Source organism: Empidonax traillii, unplaced genomic scaffold, assembly GCF_003031625.1.
Source record: "Empidonax traillii isolate 1590-97213 ecotype Southwest subspecies unplaced genomic scaffold, ASM303162v1 scaffold134:size1062425, whole genome shotgun sequence".
Lineage (NCBI taxonomy): Eukaryota > Metazoa > Chordata > Aves > Passeriformes > Tyrannidae > Empidonax > Empidonax traillii.
The window spans coordinates 200694-219267 of record NW_020955327.1 but is presented as its reverse complement, the minus strand read 5'-3'; the positions used below and the strand labels follow the sequence as shown (position 1 = coordinate 219267).

At 38.1% G+C, this 18574-nt stretch overlaps 1 protein-coding gene across 6 annotated transcripts in view; it reads right to left on the bottom strand.

Annotated features, from left to right (window-relative positions):
* MYO1B (myosin IB) overlaps positions 1-18574 on the bottom strand; it is a 113747-nt gene that overhangs the window by 42176 nt on the left and 52997 nt on the right. For all 6 annotated transcript variants that reach the window (XM_027883757.1, XM_027883759.1, XM_027883760.1 and 3 more), the window contains 8 exons: positions 16421-16467; positions 13621-13684; positions 4697-4795; positions 4249-4352; positions 3221-3368; positions 2427-2545; positions 1522-1608; positions 1137-1202 (listed from right to left, as the gene is read on the bottom strand). In XM_027883757.1, the coding sequence (XP_027739558.1) occupies positions 1137-1202; positions 1522-1608; positions 2427-2545; positions 3221-3368; positions 4249-4352; positions 4697-4795; positions 13621-13684; positions 16421-16467 (734 nt within the window). The remainder of the gene's footprint in view (positions 1-1136; positions 1203-1521; positions 1609-2426; positions 2546-3220; positions 3369-4248; positions 4353-4696; positions 4796-13620; positions 13685-16420; positions 16468-18574) is intronic.

Sequence of the window (18574 nt, the reverse complement as noted above, 5' to 3'; positions counted from 1 at the left end):
CTCCCACCTTATCATACATATCTATCCTAATCAAACACGAAAGAACTAGTGGAAACAAGAGTCCTGCCCAAAGATGCCAGCAGTACCATTCCAGCGTCCAGCTCTCCAAAAGGTATGCCGAGGACCAGCTCTGAAGAGATCTGGCACCGAGTTCTCCATTCAGCCACCTCCTCTCTTGCACTGCATTTTCATAAATATGCTCTTATGTTTAATTCAAACAGTGCAACCTCGCTCAGTAAACCCTCGAAGCAAGTATCAGATTTCTTCTTCCTCTTCATAGAGGTATTTTGATTTGCACATGTTTGGATGTTACGCTTCTGAAAGGAAACTTACACCACTCTCACATGAACAATTACCCTTTTCTGGATTATTCTATACATTTTAAACACATTCTTTGGATTTTCAAGAGGAATGTAGGGAAGTGGATAAGGACTTCATGTTTTCTGCTGATTTTTCTCCCTAGATGAGTTTCTAGTTTGAACACATACAGATTCCACCGAAGATCTATAAATCTCTTAAAAAAACCTGTCAGAACAAGATTTATGAAAATTCCCTGTCCTTAGTGCTCTCTAACCCAATTAAAACCTCCTGGTTGATTGTTTTGACCACTAGTCTAAAAATACTACTGTAAATAAACATCAGTAAGCCACAGATTGTTAGCTAGGAATCGGTATAGAATATTTATCTATGTGTATTGAGATGAAATACAATATAATTCCTTGTTTAACTTTGACAGGGAGAAATGTATACTTATTGTTGTGCCAGGGTTTTTTGGTTCTGTTTTACAGGATACAAAGCTTGTTCAAAGACATGCACAAAATGCCTAAGGGCAGAAATGACAGTGCCAGAGTTTCTCCTATGCTCAGAATGTTTGTCACAACAAAATATATTTAGTTTATCCATCATAAATATTTATTTTTCTATATGTAAAAAACACAAGTTTGGCTTTCATAAATTTGTTTCAATTGCTAGACATGCTAAGACATCTCTCTTTGGCTTCTTTTTCTAATGTTTTTCTGTCAGGAATGACACAATTGATTCAAATTACACGTATTCTGATTAAACATTCATGAACTGCTCTATCAACCTTTAGCAGCAGCTCTCTCATTAAATGTTTACCATTACAAAGGTCTTACCTCAAAAATTTCAAAGCCATAGATGTCCAGCACCCCCATTACCTTCTTTCTCACTTTTGTTTGTGCCTTAAAAAAAAAATTAAAGATTGAGTCAGTCATCTGTGCATTGCATACTTGAGAATCAAGAAAATTATTGTATCTCATAAATAGGCTGTCAAAATCTGTAAACTAAAATATTAAGTATGGTTTCCCAAAAAATACACTTAACGTAAATATTTTTATAAGCTTAAAAACAGAGCAGAGAACAATTTGTTGAGCTGTGATACAATTATTTACGTGTAACAGTGTACAACCAGGAAAAATGAAACTGGTAAATACAATTTTACTGTCCACTTTAATTTAAAGGATTTAAATTGATTTTTTTACAGGCACAGAACGACAGTACCTTAATGCTCTCATTGATCCTGGTAACAAGCCAAGAGAACAGTCGACTGTATAAATTCTTAGCCAGAGCATCACGGGCATAATAAGCCTAAATAGAAAAAAAAAAAAAAAAGAAGAAAAAACGTTACAAAAGCTGGGCTAAACCAAACCTTTTTCTGTCACTGACATATCTTAAAAGTGCTATGAACTGAGTAAGACCAGCACAGGCAGCATTGGCTCTGCCTAAACAGGCATGGGAGCCAGACAAAGGGTGCCAGGACACTTGGGCAGCATCAGTAGCTTGGTGGTACATCCGTCTGCCTTCCTGGCCACGGGCTGGCTGGAACAGCAGCCACAATCACAAGCACTTCAACTCCCTTCCTGCTCTTCCAGATACCCTCTAAAGACTCACATCCCCCACCGTAATCCTAAGCAAAGGGACCTGGTCAGCAGCAGTTAGAGAAACCACATTCCTGCTAGCCTGAGCTGATGAGACACAGGTGGCAATCACCCTGGCTCTGCAGCCTTACAGAAAGATAAATTCACACTGGCAGCAGAAGTTTCTCAGCAGCCCCAGGCATACAACTCACATGCAATCACAGCAGTCACCCTAAATGAAAACAGTCTGCCACAACACTTGCAGCATGTGTTTTGTGCGGGACTGTTTGTTTTTTCAATCTCCGCAACATTCTCCACAATGTTCTCCTATCCCTCATCTTTTGAAAGTTAATTCACACATGAAAACAAAACATCCAGTGTATCTGAACACTTAAAAACTGCTGAAGAAAAAAAAGCACGCTTATGCTTGTAATTTATTCAGTACAGCCTATTAGATATAGTTTTTATTTGGGTAGTAATGATTTAGTCACGTGGAATAAACTGCCACTTAAAGTAATTCTTTCCTACAAAATCAGGACCTCTTTTTACCTGAGCCACATTCAGTGTTGTTGAAACTTTCTCTTGTTTGGCTTCAACTGTCCGGAAGCTGAAGGCTCTCTCCAAGACAGACTGGTCTATACCCGTCAACTCGCAGATTTCCTTGAGTTCTAGCATCAAAAAGCAAAGAGTAAATACAATGAATCCTTCCTAACCATTGCTTTTTCTTCCCCAAAACTACTAGCTTTTAAGTATTGTAGCATTTTTCCAAAATAGATGCTCTTTAACAGAAGTGTCACATTCTCTCCCCACTACCCTGACAAGCAAAGTTGTTAAAAATACGCACAGCACAAGGAAACAGAGTTATTGGTTTTGAAAGCACTTTCTATCTAGTTATTTTTGTGAAGAAATTTCCCCCCCATTTATCACAGACTACTTTTCATAATGAAAAACTTTCAAATGAAAATAAATGAAGTTTCAAAATGTATCAAATGCAAAAATATCACCAAATGAATCTGACAATGCAGGCAGAGATAATCACTGCAAAAGAACAAAAAAGCCTCCACTGCAGAAAAACCAAGTGGCAGAAATAGAAGCACACACACACAGCACCATTTAACATTTCGGAATAAAGTGTTAATAAAGTTGAAAAAAAAAATTATCATTTTTGAATTTCAAATAGAGCAATCAAAATTGCACAGAATTCAACCCATATTTGCCTGAGGGTGAGCTCTGGAACCAATCTAATTCACATGTAAGGATATTGTATGTCTGCAGAAATGACAAAATTAATAATGACTTCAGACAAATTAGTGGTTTTCCTCCCATCACTAGTCTCATCTTACCATTTTTATCTTTGATTTTACTTTCATCTAGGCCATTTGCACGAGATTCAGGCTTAAATTCAATATTTCCCAATTTCAGAACGGCTGCCACTACTTCAAAAACCGACTGTGTTTCGTGATCCATAAACCCAACAATCTGCATAGCATTCTGGAAAGGGGATAGATAAAATTATGAGATAAAAATATCTACATTTAAACAGATCACATTTGAGAAATTTATGGATTATCTGCATTAACATAAATTGGAAATGTTTTATGAACACTTTTGCTATAAAAAGTACACGGTATAATTTCTATGCTTGGATAAGTAAGTATTTTAATACAAAAGAGGGGTTAAAGGAGATGTGATAATGGAGCTGGCATTCAGTCCAGTCTGCTTCTAGGACTCATTCAGTATATGGGTTTCTAAAATGTAGTACCTTTTTTAGCCACTTAATTTAGTTTATAACTCAACCCAATATTTCACAGTCAAATGAACAGGTACTCCTGTCTTCTCAGACCAGTAACTTTTAGAATCTAAATTTGCATACCAAGGTCCTGTAGTCATCTTGTCCCTGAGTACAATCACACAAAAACAGCACAGTAAATCATCATGAGCATCATCCCAGCCCTGATTTTATTTTGACTTGGTTGGCATCACCTGGTTCATGAAGCTCAGTCACTGCCATCATAAGCCACTACACAGCCTAACTTTTCCCATGATCTGACCACGGGGTCTGGTCTTTTTTTTTTTTTTTCCCCCTTCCTTTTTTTTTTCTACTTTTTCGTTTCCTTTTTTTTTTTAAATTTTTATTTCATTTTTTTTTCCTGTCCTTTTTGTATTCCCATAAGAATACTCCACAAACTTGGGCCTTCTTGTTCTCTAGTTGTGGCTAAGCTTCCCTGTGCAAACACATTCTGTGCACAAGGAGTGCCAGCACTGAGAAAAGACAGCCCTCCCAGCCCAGCACTGCACGAACCAACAGACAGAGGGGTGTAAGAACTCTGCATCCGTGTTGAGTGCACAGCCAACCCCTGCTACTTCTTACCCTGACTGTTCTGAAGTTCGAAGCATCATCCACTCCATTCACCTTGGCAGAATCAAGGCCCAGGTAGTTGTATCTGCTGAAGTCCCTCTCCAGTTTGAGTTTGCCTAATAAATCAAATAGTATCACTGGTAACAGCATTCCTGCTAGTTGCAATTTTACCCAAGAACATGAACTGTTGTCATTATTGGATGAAATTTTCTTCAAGGATCTTTTAATTATAAGCCTTCTAAAGAAGAACAGACTTTCTTATCTGTTCATAATACACTGCAAAGACAACTTTGATTCAGGTACCTGGATAATATCAAAGCATTTATTGACTTCAGGTACTACTGTTGCCACTACCAGCAAAAATTTCAAAAAATTAATCAATATCACATTTTCCACAAAAACAGCACATTAAATACAAAGAACACTTTGTATCTGAACATGGCACAAGGGCAGCACTTACAGAGAAACTCTTCTGATGCACCAGACAGTATCTGATAGAAAATGTGGAAGTTTCTTTCACCTCTTGGCTGCTTTACAACACGAGACTTCTCCAGTAGATCTAAACAAACAAACAAAATCTCACAGGTCAGGGACAGAATGCTGGAAAAAAACCCTTTAAAATTAATATTATCCCCCCATCATTTTCTACTTCATCACTTCCTATTATCATCAGCAGACTAGAAGATGATAAATGGTAGGTACAAACCTTACCATATTACATCACATTAGTATATATATCTCAAATCTTTCTTTGAGCAAGCAGCAAGCCCAGAGAACTTGTAAATGCTGCAGTCTATGAGCTGCAAAGAGAACTCAGGTCAGGGAGGTAATGTGCTCGAAAAATGTCAACCAATTTACAATACCACCACAAAATTAAGATTTGGTGAGGATGACTGTACGGGTGAAGGTCTAAAAAGAAGCAAAACGTTAAGGCTAAGCACATGAAAGATGGGTAAATGAAAAGGAGAGACCAAATAAAGAAAGCATTTAACCTGAATAATCATGCAGCACTTTGGGATCCTCATGTTCATCAGGCTATGAAATAATTGCCAATGGGGCTGACAGAAGCTCCATCCTAATATACTTAAAAGGAAATGGAAAAGCAGCACTTTGAAAAGCGTCACTGCACTGATGGAGTAGCTTGACAAGAAGACTGCTTCGTCCACTGCTCTTAGTGACAGGCACATTTCTGAAACTTCCATAAGGGTAGGAATCCAGGCAGGCAGCATAAGCAAACTGACTTGTAACACATTGCAACCACTTCAGACTCAACATCGCATTTACCATGGAGGTGGCAATTCAAAGTCTGTTCAGCCTGTACTGCGCTGGAAGGCTGTGGTTCACAGCGCACCAGGAGAGGGAAGATGGATGCCACGAAAGAACCTCTGTGCAGGTTAAAAGTCACTCGCTCTTTTTGTACAAAAGGTATGTTTTTTCTTCTTTTCTCCCTGGCACACAAGGGCTTAACATCATTTTTCCAGATAGCAAACACAGAGTTGCCAGTGTACGGTTTTTCTTGTGTGTCCCGTGCCATGGAGACAGAGACATTCAATGCCTCATTCCAAGCGCACAGCAAAGGCTTTCCCCCATGTACCTTCCACGACTGGGGGTTAAATTCTGTCTATGCTGTGCCCATGCTAGAAGAAAGCTCTGAAAGGGAAGTGTCACATCTCAAATGCCACTCCTCAGAAGAGCATCCACAAAGTGAGATGAGGTTTCACAAATCTAAGACATGGGGAACACCAAGTCCGTTAAGGGTATGTGAGGTTGTTAAAACGTTTCCCCTGCTGGGCTACTGTAATATCTGATGTGTATTCTACCATACCTTTCCTCAGATTTCCATTTCTGCTGAAACTCTGAGACTGTTTAGTCTCAGCAATCTGGAAGGTTAGAGGTAGCACTCAGATCAGCAGCATTTGTGCTGCAAACCCCCTACCCCAGCTGAGGTGCCCCTGGCACAGCAAGGCTTACAATGAGGGGGAACATCTGCCCTGGGGTTGTCTCCATAAAAAGAGTGCAATGGAGCATATTCCTATTTTTGATAGCTACAGGCAGGGTGTGGTGCTTATGTTGCCCACTGTAATTACCTAAGCTTACACCCCTGCTCAGAGAATAAGAACTAAAGACCAAACTTCAACCCACACAATTACACAAGACTTCAGAGCCACTTCCCCACATAAACTAGAGCAAGTCTGGCTCAAAAATTACTTTCTGCTCTAATAATTAGCCAGTGACAACAATGACAAAACTCAGACAATATTACTAATCTTCTGACTGGCTTATAGTAGGACAAGTTTCAAATATTTTACAGACCAGCTGAACAATGTTATTCCCTAAACATGCAATTGCCTGAGAGAGGAACTGCAAGCAGTGCAGCAGATGACAGTGAATGGAGTTTCTAAATGACCAGAGCATCTGACTGTTTGAGGAGAATACCTCTTTCTATGTCACGCATTGTGTGACCACATCAGAACTTTTAGCTTTGTTTGAATAGACATTTGTTTTTATAACTTAACAACGCTACAGTCTCTTTCCTTCCAAATATGGCCTGGTTCAGCATCTGGAAGTTTGCACATCGAGATGAAAAAGCATGCCCAAGATATACATGAACAAGTGGCTCTCACATATTACCAGCAGCTCATCTTTACAGGGGCAGGTTAAAGATTCCCACTTTTGGCCTTCTCATCTTATTGGCTTTTTTTTTTTTTTTTTTTTTAAATGCAGCTGAATAACCTCTGATGGTTGATGCTATGTTGGAAAGGCAAGACCAGAAGTTATTACTCTCACCAGCAGCCTGCTGTGCAATCTCTCTACTTCTGACTTCACCTAAGGCCTTCACCTTCTTGAGCTGTGGTTCTAACTCAGAGCCATCCTAGTTAGTTAGCCTAACTATTGGATACCTGATCCTCTCTAGTTTGTAATTCATAACTGAAAGGGAGAGGCTGATCCCCCATCCAAGTGTTAATACTTGGGCTGGGAAAGGCAAGGTGAGTGGCAGGCAGTTCAGAGTCGTGCTGGCTGTGAAGGTTCTCCAGTCAAGTGTTGGAACAGATCGCAGCCAAATTTAATCTCGAAAAAATAAACAACTTCAGCTCCCGCAGTGGCTACACACACTTCAGGAAATGGCTCTATTCTCAAGGGACATTGAAGCAGTGCGGTTTGGCTTATTTGGGTTTAAAAATATTCTGCCTATAAATTTACTCAAATACTGTCATAAAAGCTCAGCTACACATCCTGGCAAAATATTGTATTTAAGCCTTCTAATTACACACATGCCTTCAGCAGATTTAACAAACAGGTTCTTGAAGGTATGTGAAATTAGTTATGTTAGAAGTATAACTGTCTTGTTTTTTTTCATCACAGCTTATCTATATATTTTTAGAAGCAACAAATTTAACTAATTAACAGTCAGCTTTCTAAAGTCCTAACATTCCATACTCTGTCGGTTTTCATAATTGAGGAAAAAAGCTCCACAAAGCAGTGACTGACAGAAAATCAGGTATTTTCCTTAAAAAAAGCAGCTGCTGCCAGTTCTCTTTAAGGTTGCATTCATTGTTTTTTTCCTTTTCTTTCTGTTCACATGCAGACTGAAAACAGACTTAGGGGACAGATCCAGACCATCTGCCCTACTCTTCAGAAAACTTCTTCCCTTTGTTTGCACTGATTAGCATTTCAATAAATCAACCAAATATATTTTCCTTAAAGCAACCACTGCACTACCAGTAACTTTTGTGTTGAGTCTCACATGAGTACAAATTCTGTGGATCAAAACACTCAAAGGAGAAGACACAAAGATTCACATCAGACTGCTGCACGTGGCCACTTGGTAATTCTGTTGACAGTGGCATGTGTGGACAGATGGTGCCTATCTGTATGAAAATCCACAGAACAAAAAACCCTCAAACTCTCTCCAGATCACATTTTGTTACACAGTCTACATGAATTATGTGTAGGGACTATACAGAAGTTATCAGGAGAGAACATCTAGGTTTTCTTTCTGCATTATCTAGCAACACTTCTTCTTGAATGGAAACTTTTAATGCATATCAAAGCAATTGTAAAAATTAAATTGCTTTGGAAAAGTGAAACCTTGGGAACACTTCTGAAATCATATTGTCTGAATATCCATCGATTCAGACGACTCAAAATCCAGCTACCTGCCTTAGGTTCTGAAGATTATTTGTTATTCTTACATAACACTGGTTTAAATGCAGGAGATCTCTGTAAGCACCCTGCTAAACCATTGGATTGAACATGAAAGGAAAAAAAAAAGATGCTGAATACTTCTGCAAACTCTAATGTACAATTTTACACAAATTCTTTTTGCATATTTGACCCATGAACTTGACTGATGTAGAAAAACGTAGGATATTTGTATTTCTCTAAATATACTAGAAATTGAATCAACATTCAAGAAAGGAATAAGTAAACATCAGAACCAAAAAAAAAAATGACACTACCTTGGTACATTCTAAATAATCCAGGAAAAGTTTATTTTAGTCATGGTCTCTTCAGCTGGCCATGACCAAGGACCCTTTTAACAACTCAACCAAAGTTACAGAACATGTTCTAGTCATGGAAGCTTATCTCTACAGCCACATTATGTTAAATTATGTTTTCTGTTTTCCTGCCTCGCTTGTACAGCTGTCATCAAAAAAAGCTACAGATAAAAAAAGAAAATACAAATTTCTCATGAAATTTCCCTATTATTCCCACCAAGCTTATAATCAGGTTCTCTCAAATTAATTGATCCGTAATTGCGTCAGACAAAAACTACTGTGTGGGCAGAGCATCCCTCATTGCTTAAGGGATAAATGATGTTTAAAAATTAGCTAAACAAAATGTTTAATTTAGTTTGTTGTTTGTTTCAAAATCTTCCTAGTTTAGGCAAAACAATTGTCTAAACGGTGGCAATCATGCTAACAAGAACACCAAAGGGAGATGTTGAAACAAATAAAGACTTAAATAAAATCATCAAGAACGGGTATCTCTTCCCAGAATGTCTAATTGTCAAATTTGTGCAATATTTTCCTAAGCAAAGGAACTTAATAACAGCAATCACATAATAACTTAAATCAACAGTCTGAGCTGCTGATTTCTCAGCAAGAGGGTAATTACTTTCAACTTTTAAAATGAACAAACAAGTCATAAAGACAAACAAGTTGCAAAGTTATCACTTTGCTAACAAAAATAAAAAAATAAAAATTGTTGCCTTAGATACACATCACAGGTTTCTTTCATGCTGTTGTTGAAAAAGATGGCAAAACAGGGCAACCACTTGTTACCTGGACTCTAAGGACACTGTACTGGTTAAAAATGATTTTTCAAAAGCAGGCATTGCATACAGGTTGTACTTCGCAACCTGCAGCGCCGTTGTCTTCTAGTTAATCATTAAATCACTGAAGGGCTTAGGCAGATTAGGAAAGATCACCCTATACTAAAATCTAAGATATCTTTCGGCAGGAAACTACAGGTGAAATGTAAAAATTTAAGACTTACAAAAATTATGGGGAAGATATTGTAAAATCCATACCTTTCAGAAGGTCTAAACAACTCTAAGTGTTGAAACATTTTGGGCTGTACTATGCAAAGCCACTTCAACCATGAAATTTACTGTACACAAAAGCAGTCACAAAACTAACAAACCAAGTGTACACACAAACACTGCCTTAAGTACAAACCAGGTGCAGCATCTGTGGACACAGTCATATCTTAGAGCTGAACAAGCTACTGCAATTAGCACCTATTACTTCAAAACCAAATGTACCTATTTTTACATAAAATATAGATTATTCTGTAATTACAGGTGGAAAGGAAACTACTGTACTCCTTTCTTCTCCTCTCATCTTCAGCGAGTAGCTATTATAAATGGAAAACTAAGAATAGTATTGATCTTTCATTTATTTCCATGATATTACACCCAGCTGAAAGCAACACTCCAACTGCTCTCCCTCACAAGTGCTCTGGGAAAAAAAACCCCTCTGAGCACATAAGTACTGACATGACTGTCCACTGCAACAGCAGCAACTGTAAACACCCCATAGGAGGGCAGAAGGAGCAGCTACACCTCACACCTAATTCAGTGAGAGAAAACAAAAATGCTATTTGCCTGTTTGCAGGTGCCTTTTAAAGCAGCAGCATACCTTTAAGTGGGGACTGGAGTTTGTTACTAAATAGTGATGGGATGTCCACAGTCCCAGGTGGCAACACAGCAAAGGTTTGGCATTTAGCAACTCCCACAACAGTAATTTGGACTCCCTAACCCCACACATGTGAAACAGGTCACCCGTGAATCGATGGGCTAACTGCTAGCTAGCACCAGGATTTCACCTTACAGGGACTCCAGGGCCTCCCATCCACTAGGAAAACAAGCTGGGACCCTCACAGAAAACTAAGGAAAAGAGAGAAGTCTAACAACTCAGGCTTTACTACGTTGTTCACTCAGCCCTCTTCACCCTTCTGCTCACCCCACACCTGCTGATGTAGGATCAAACGAGTACAACACGTGCTACCTGAAATAATTTTTATTTTTTAGTTTAAGGGAAAAACATTCCTAATGAAGTAAAATACTTTAGGCTTGCATAAATCACGTTAATCTCCAATTTTCCATTGCCAGTTTCTTTTCATGACTGTACACCACGGTATAACATTATGACAATTTCCTTGGAAACCAGCGCAGTTGGAAGCTCTGAGCAGTGTAACGTACACGAAATGAGGCTGCACATATTTTACACTGTTCAAACATAAAATTATCTTCAGTTTGGGCACATACCAGTTCTGACTTTATAGATGTCACAAATCCCTTCCATTTTATTATTTCCATTCTAATTTTACTCTAATTTGCCTTCTATTTATGGCACATTAAACGATGATAATTCCACCCTGTAGGTTAACCCCTCTCATTAGGATATAAGAGCTTACTGAAGGGCATCAGGAGAATGGCCCAAGGCAAGGTCACAGTAGTATCACTCACTACGTGAAGGGTCACCATGGGCAGATTCACCAGCCTTTCACAAAGCTTCACAGCTTTCCAGAGTAGGGCAGAATAGACCATTTTAAACAAGACCTTTCAGCTTATCCTTACCAGTCTGATAAATCTGGCAGCTTCTCGTCGTTACCATTCTTGCCCCCACACTAAGCTAGATGTTCACCACATCTGCTTCAAGTCACTCACAGTATGAGCTATAGCTTGGTGACACAGGATGTGCCTCAAAAAGCCCATTAACTTAATTGATGTTCGGAAATCAAGCTCATCAGAAACGACCATTAAAGTTTAAACAAAACATTATGATGTCATCTTCACGACGTCATATTAACACATGGTCAGAAATCAAAGAAAATTTTTGAATAATTTTCATAATTACACTTTCCCTTTTAAGGATAGGAAACTTTGGCACTAGTTGACTTCATGCTTGATGAATTATGATGACAAATCCTGATTTTGACTTACACCAGAATAAGTTCTAAGTAGTGTAAAAGAATTTAGGCCCCCAAATATCTTCAGAATGGTGATGCTTCATAGAAACAGAAACATTTGTGTTGCACTGCAATGCTGCAGATGCTTGGAAAAATTTAAGGCAGGACAACCAAATTGCTTTGAAATGGTAGAAAATTTAAATTCTCTTTTAAAGAGAGATGGATGGACTATCAAATTTTGCAGACATTAAATCAAAGATGAGATGTATTAACATGCAGCTACAGGAACTCAGTAGTTACCAGTGACATACCCTGCCAAGCATGGAGCATTTCATAGTTCAGCAAGTAACATCTTTTCCACAACAGGGCTTACACATCCAGTCTTTATTTTTAAATTGAAATTAATGTTCTTGCTCCGACAAATTTGTTAAACGTGACAAGACAGAAAGAATGCCCAAAATAGGCATCTTTTTAGAAAGATCTAAAAATATGCCTGCCCTTTGTTACATATGTCATCACATAATTACAATTAATGTAATGTTATAATTACACCATGCAAAGATTTATAGGGCAGATAAACTACAGAGCAACTATTTGGATCTCCTTTTGGTATGACCCAATATTTTAATTAGATGACACAGCACGGTACTTTCAAAGACAAACTCTTGAATGTCCACTCTTACAAAGGAAGGTTCATTTCTATGTATCTATTTTAAATGCAAAATAAAAAGAAACAAATAACACGGCCCTTTAGAACCTTTTTGTTCACATCTAATTATTGATGAATACACTGACTGTGTTTGGCCTCTAATTTTGTTGACTGCCAAATGTCAAAGCTAATAGACAGCCATAAACACTTAAATAGTGACTGCTTTGAGTTTCAAGATCTACTCTGTTACAAAAATCATGGTCTTTCAGGCACAGTTCCAAAAGGTGACCTGGTCAAGAAAAAATGTTTGCCTTCTGGAAAAAAAGCCAAAACCTGTATTTATGTGTAAAATTCTTCTCAGTGTTTTTAAAATGTTTATGTTATATATGGAGAGTACAGTTCACCTTGGGGGAGTCTCATTATTTCACAACCAGTAAAATGCCGATGGAGTCAAAAGTCACATCTTTAGAAGAAAGCAATGAATTTGGCTGAGTGGAAAGAGGGGTCGAGGCTAGGTCAGTGACACCTAGTATAGTCAGTCACTGCCCTCTTCCATTCCCTTTTAAAAATAAGAAAACCAAACAAATATAGCTTTATATAGCACAGAGGAGCAATTTCCTTTAAAAGCTGCATTTAAACTCTCAAAACAAAAGCAAGTGAAAGCATTCTGGGCTGCCATTCAGTTCCCAGCCTCTTGGTTCCCAACAGAGAGCTGGTTAAATTTTCTGAGTTGCTGCAGGTTTCATAGAACAACCTCCAAGGCCACCTTTGCCTCCCTAAACTCAAGAGCTGTCCATCCTCTCTTGTGATCAGCCTTTTCCTACACTTTGAGGTGTACAAATTAGCACAGAAGAATTTGACTCCAAACAAACATATCCATCCCCTGGCGATCTCCAGCACACTTTGTATCACCCTTACAAATTACAAAGCAGCATGTCTCCGACATCATCCACCAAAAATACCTGACCCATCAAACCCAGCAACACAACTGATCCCAGGGATTCATGCAGAAAAAGATGCTCAGATACCCATATCCATCTCCCAAGCAGCTTCAGAGATAATAGACAACCCCATGCACGTCACTCAGTATGTTTGAAACAATATAGTAAACTCAGTATTCATGCTGACTTCTTTTAAGTCTATTTTCACTTACTCTGAGGCACATTATTCAGCACCGAAACAGCAACAAAATTAAAAAGCAGAATGGAGAGAGATTCTACTACACAAACACAGCTGATCTCTTCAATAATTGAACCACATTCCTTTTTAAAGAAAACATTTTAAGCTATTAATATGCTGATACCATAAGTAATACTCACAGTTGCTTATAACTCCTCCCAGTGGGTCACCCTTGAAATCAAACTCAATATCCATGTATTTTCCCTGTGAAAGCAACATATTTTAAGACTGTAAGTTCTGTTTAGGAAAAAGTGCTCAAGACATTTTTTAGTTAGTTGGTTGTTTTTAAAGGTTAAAAGAGTTAAAAGATCTTCCATCTCCTGTATACTCCATTAGAATTTTGAAGAACAGAAAATTATTCAAATCTTCTAAAACATTACCACAGCCAGAGATTTTCACGAGGACACCTTTAATCAGGTTTGCAAAGCAACCTGAGCGATTCGCTCAGTTTCTAAGGTTATATGAAGAAAATGCACAGTATACAAACTTCCATCAGAATGCCAAGAACACCAAACAATACCTCCAGCCATTTAGGTATTACCATGCTTATTAACAGAAGAATGCAGGAAGAAATTATCTCCCACACAGACTTATTTTCTCAATGGGAAATCTTACTGGAGCATGAATCACAGCAAGCTGAAGGACAGCCACTCAGTTTGGCCTGGAGGACTGGCTGGCAATCATGGGATGTCTGTCCCTAAGTGTGTGCCTGCCTAGTAAAAGTGATGGATTTTTCCCGCTGAACTCTCCCTCGTAACTCAGGAGACCAGAGGCAACAATTAACAGACTGTCACCGCAAAAGTGATTTCAATTTTAGCTGCACTGGCGCAGTGTGTTTCCTTGACTTCTGTTTGACTTTTCCACATCACAGAAGATTGCTCTGGTCTTTGCATCATTTTAATTTATTTGACAAGTGTTTAATGCAGTAACAGCTACCCTTAACAGTGACAAAATGGACTGGTGTTCTCCCATACTGTGTAGAAAAGGCAAAAGCAGAGCAGCTTGCCCTGCAAGGAAGTTTAGAACGATAAAAACTGCTAGTAGGAATTCAACTAAATTCCACCCTCTGGCACATACTTAACAGAGGACCCTGTTCACTGGGAGGGTGGTGAGGCACTAGAACAGGCTGCCCACAGAAGATGTGGATGCCCCATCCCTGGAAGTGTTCCAAGGCCAAGCTGGATGGGGCTTTGAGCAACTTGGTCTAGAGGAAGGTGACTCTGACCACAGCAGGGAGGCTGGAATTGGATGATCTTTATGGTCACTTTCAGCCCAAACCATTCTATGCTTCTATGACAAAAATTGCATATTGAAAAGCCTTGTGTTTATACTTCCTTATTCACTGCATTTAGAAAGAGATTATGTTTTGTTTGTTTTTCTAGTTTCCTTTTAATTACAGAACATAAAAACAGGCACTTTACATTGACTCAAAGTATCTTAATTTACGGTGTATTTTGTCAAGATTGGCTTGAATATACTTAAATTCTATTCTCCTTACTGGTAGCTGAGGCAGGCTAGAGAGGACAGTACTTGTACTGTCTTGTTCGAAGATAATTCTGAGCCGATTCAAATTTCAGAGATAAAAACTTATATCTGATAATTAAATTTTCATTTCCCAAGGACTGGGCCAGCTGGGTGTTTCCAGAAGTATTTTTAGCTTTGTGTTTATAAGCAAGGACTTGAAAGGCAAAATAGTAGCTTGTTGCACTTTGTCCTAGAAAGATTTCTGTTTGCAAAAGGCACTCCTCCTCCTTTATGTAGTACATCATCTCTGATAACTGCGTTGTTTCTAGCCTTTTTACCAAAAAACATGTTGGCCTCAAATTTTGGCCCTGACCTTGTGATGAAGACCCTTTTTTCTGTTCACAAGCAGAGGCAATGACAGCTGCAGAAGGACCATTCATAGACATGGAGCATGGAGAGAAGTCCCCCATATGGGAGGAAAAAAAAAAAAAAAAAAGCTGCCCTCCAGTCTCACAATATCCCACAATTTTATTCATTTGCTTTTACTCACAATGCACCAGTTTTCCAGTGTATTGATTCGCCCTCTGTTGCCTGCTTTACACATCTCACAATATTACTCTTCTGGACACAAGTGAGCAAATGACAGAGTTGCATTCAGCCTCCTGATTTTAGGAGGAGAATCTATAAGCACTCTCACTTCTGAATCTCCCAACTTTAGGCTTCAACTCTTTTTTTTTTTTTTTTTCCCCCTCCAATCTCAATAATTTCACATTCAGTTTCATGCTGAAAAAGCCTGAATTCAACTGGTTGATTGTAAAGAATTTAAGCAAAAAAGTAAAGTTATAAATGTTTATATTAAAACCAAAGTTGTAAACAAATTTGGAAACATTACAGAAAGCAAATGAGAACCTAAAGTAGCAATTTTAACAAAAAAATTATATACATATGAATGGAACACAAGATCCCATTAATTGACTTGCTAAGCAGACCAGCTGCTAGACACATGGTCGCTGACATTAAAGCCACCAGTGCCAGAAAATTAAAGAATCCAGCAGCGCTTTAATTACGTTTTCATCTGGTCACAGGCTGCCACATCCTAATTTTTTTCTTTCTTTTTTAGAAATCTACTTGGATTTTCAATAGATCTACATGCTCACACCAGAAACCAGCAATATTTCTGACAAGGAGGTGAAATGTTTTAAAAAGAGGGTTGACTGATAATAATACTCTACAAACGCACTGGGGAAAGAGAACATGCTCAAACGTACAAAATGAAATTCTGATTGTTCCTGAAGGTGTTTGCCCTCTTCAAACACCACAGTCCTCAGACAACTACAAGAAAGTTCTCTCTCCAAATTATTCACTCCCTCCTTACAGATGCCTTGATGGCTGATACAAGGCAAAAGAGAAATAGCTAGCAGCATAACATGCTCCCAATAAAAGAATTTCAAATTCAGCCTTGAAGAAAATACTTACAAATCTAGAGGAGTTGTCATTCCTCACAGTTTTAGCATTTCCAAAAGCTGAGAAAGAGAAAAACAAATATGACAACCAAATCTATCAATAAGAAATATTTAAATACTAAAATATCTATGTCTGCTTATATATTTAAAAGAATTGCAGACTTCTGAGAAACAATACCCTGTTCATTGTATAGGCTTCAGTCACTGGGGACAGTGTGACAGACATGACCACAAATGAGAAAACACCTATGGAAGTCCAAAGAAGTTTTGTCTCAACACTTCCTTTGTTTAAAAAAGTGAAAGAAAAATACACAAGGGGAAATGGTTTCCAAACAAAACTGCACTCAGATGAAGGGTATATCCTTGGTGTTTGAATCATATTATTAAAAATTTTATTACCCAAATAATTTTAAACATAGGAAATACTTCTTTCTTTTCAATTCAGAGAAAGAAACAAAACTTAGTTCCCACAACAGAATATGTTAAAAGATGGTCATGAACTGGGAAAATTACAAAATTACTCTTAAAACCTTTTTGCATGGGACAGTTTACTCAATGCTTGGAAACTGATTCATTTATGCTACTTCAACACATTTATCCTACCGTAAGTTGAATATTAATCAGCTGAAATAAGTAAGATTTACAATGAAAGTTTGTCTTCAGCTTGGCCTAAACCAGCTTTCTGAATAGTTTGGTTTCAATTTCTTTAGGTCAAGTTTTATGATGGGCAATTCTACATTCAGATGGGCAGTCACCAGCTTAGAACATGGGCAGGACAAGAACTCAGACTGGAGGACGATTCAAGCTCTGAACATCACACATTGTCTGAGCACATTGAGTCAAACAGGAGTATCCCCTACATCAAGTATAACACTCATATTCCAACAGGAGAGACTTTATTTATCCCAATATTTATTTACATAGCATATATATTTTCAAAGATCAAGTCAAGTCAATATTTTTTGGGCAGAAATAAATACATGCCTTTAGGCTTCTACAAACTTGCATGAGTAGACTCATTCTTGACCAAAGAGCTAGGGCTGAAATGAAAAGTTTGTTCCTCCTGAAGGCCAGGATAAGTGAAAGAATTGTTTTTAAAATCTTTATGCCCTGCAATAAATCATCTTTTCAACAACCAAATCTCTGAGCTGCATTTTCTAAAACACAGTGCTGAACAGTAGAGTCATTTATAACTGCATGGAGTCAAGCACAAACGTTCCATTATGAAGAAGGAGACGCATTTCTTGATTTTCCCTTAAGTTCATTGTTTCTTAAAGTTAATTTACAGTAGCAACTGTAGATGAAGAAAAAATAATCCCAAAAGACAAATTATGCATACGTAACATTTATGTCATTTTCTTGCACTGCAGCTTGACTGAAACAGAACTACATAACCAAAGAAAAATAAATCTGACCACAAGTGCTTAATTTCTGTCTAAAACATATATAGGCAGCCCAGCTTGCTCAGTTTTTATTCCTTGTGGAATAATCCGGTGTCCTACCTTCCAAAAGACTAAACAGGCAGTTACTAGCACGTCAAGTGGAACAAATAATCCTTTAAAACAATAAGGCAATCTTTTGTAAGCTTAGTCTGTTCCTCTTGCATTAAAACAAAGATTCATAAACCAACAAGAAATCAAATACATTTGGCAGTCCCTGGGGAACAATCTAGCTTTGGCAAGAAAAGGCTTCGTACCTCCCATGCTATTTCTGCCTATATCTGAAATCTGCTTCCAGAACAGTGATAAAAGCAACACAGCTCTTCTCTGTGAATCCAGAACAATGGAAGGTTGCAATCCCCCCATTCAGCTTTAAGTGGAACGTAGCTGATCATCAGAGAAAGGCTTGTCCAGCACTTCTATTATTCTTGAATGTTAACATTTCATCCTTTCTTTGCAAGTCTTCGCTTACAATTTTGGTTTGTGTACAGTCAAAGACCACGTTATAACCATCCATTTCCTCACTGCTCTCTGTCCACTTTTGCATTCACCTTCCTTCTTTTTTTCACTTTTTCCCCCTGTTCTCACTGGCAGAGTGCTTGTCCCCTGTAGACTCCAAATCATCATATGGCAGTCTGGATAGCTAGGCAATAAATATAACATGGACACTCAACAGTCTTAGAAACACCACATATCATCTGGTCATAACGCAAAATTATTGCAGAGCA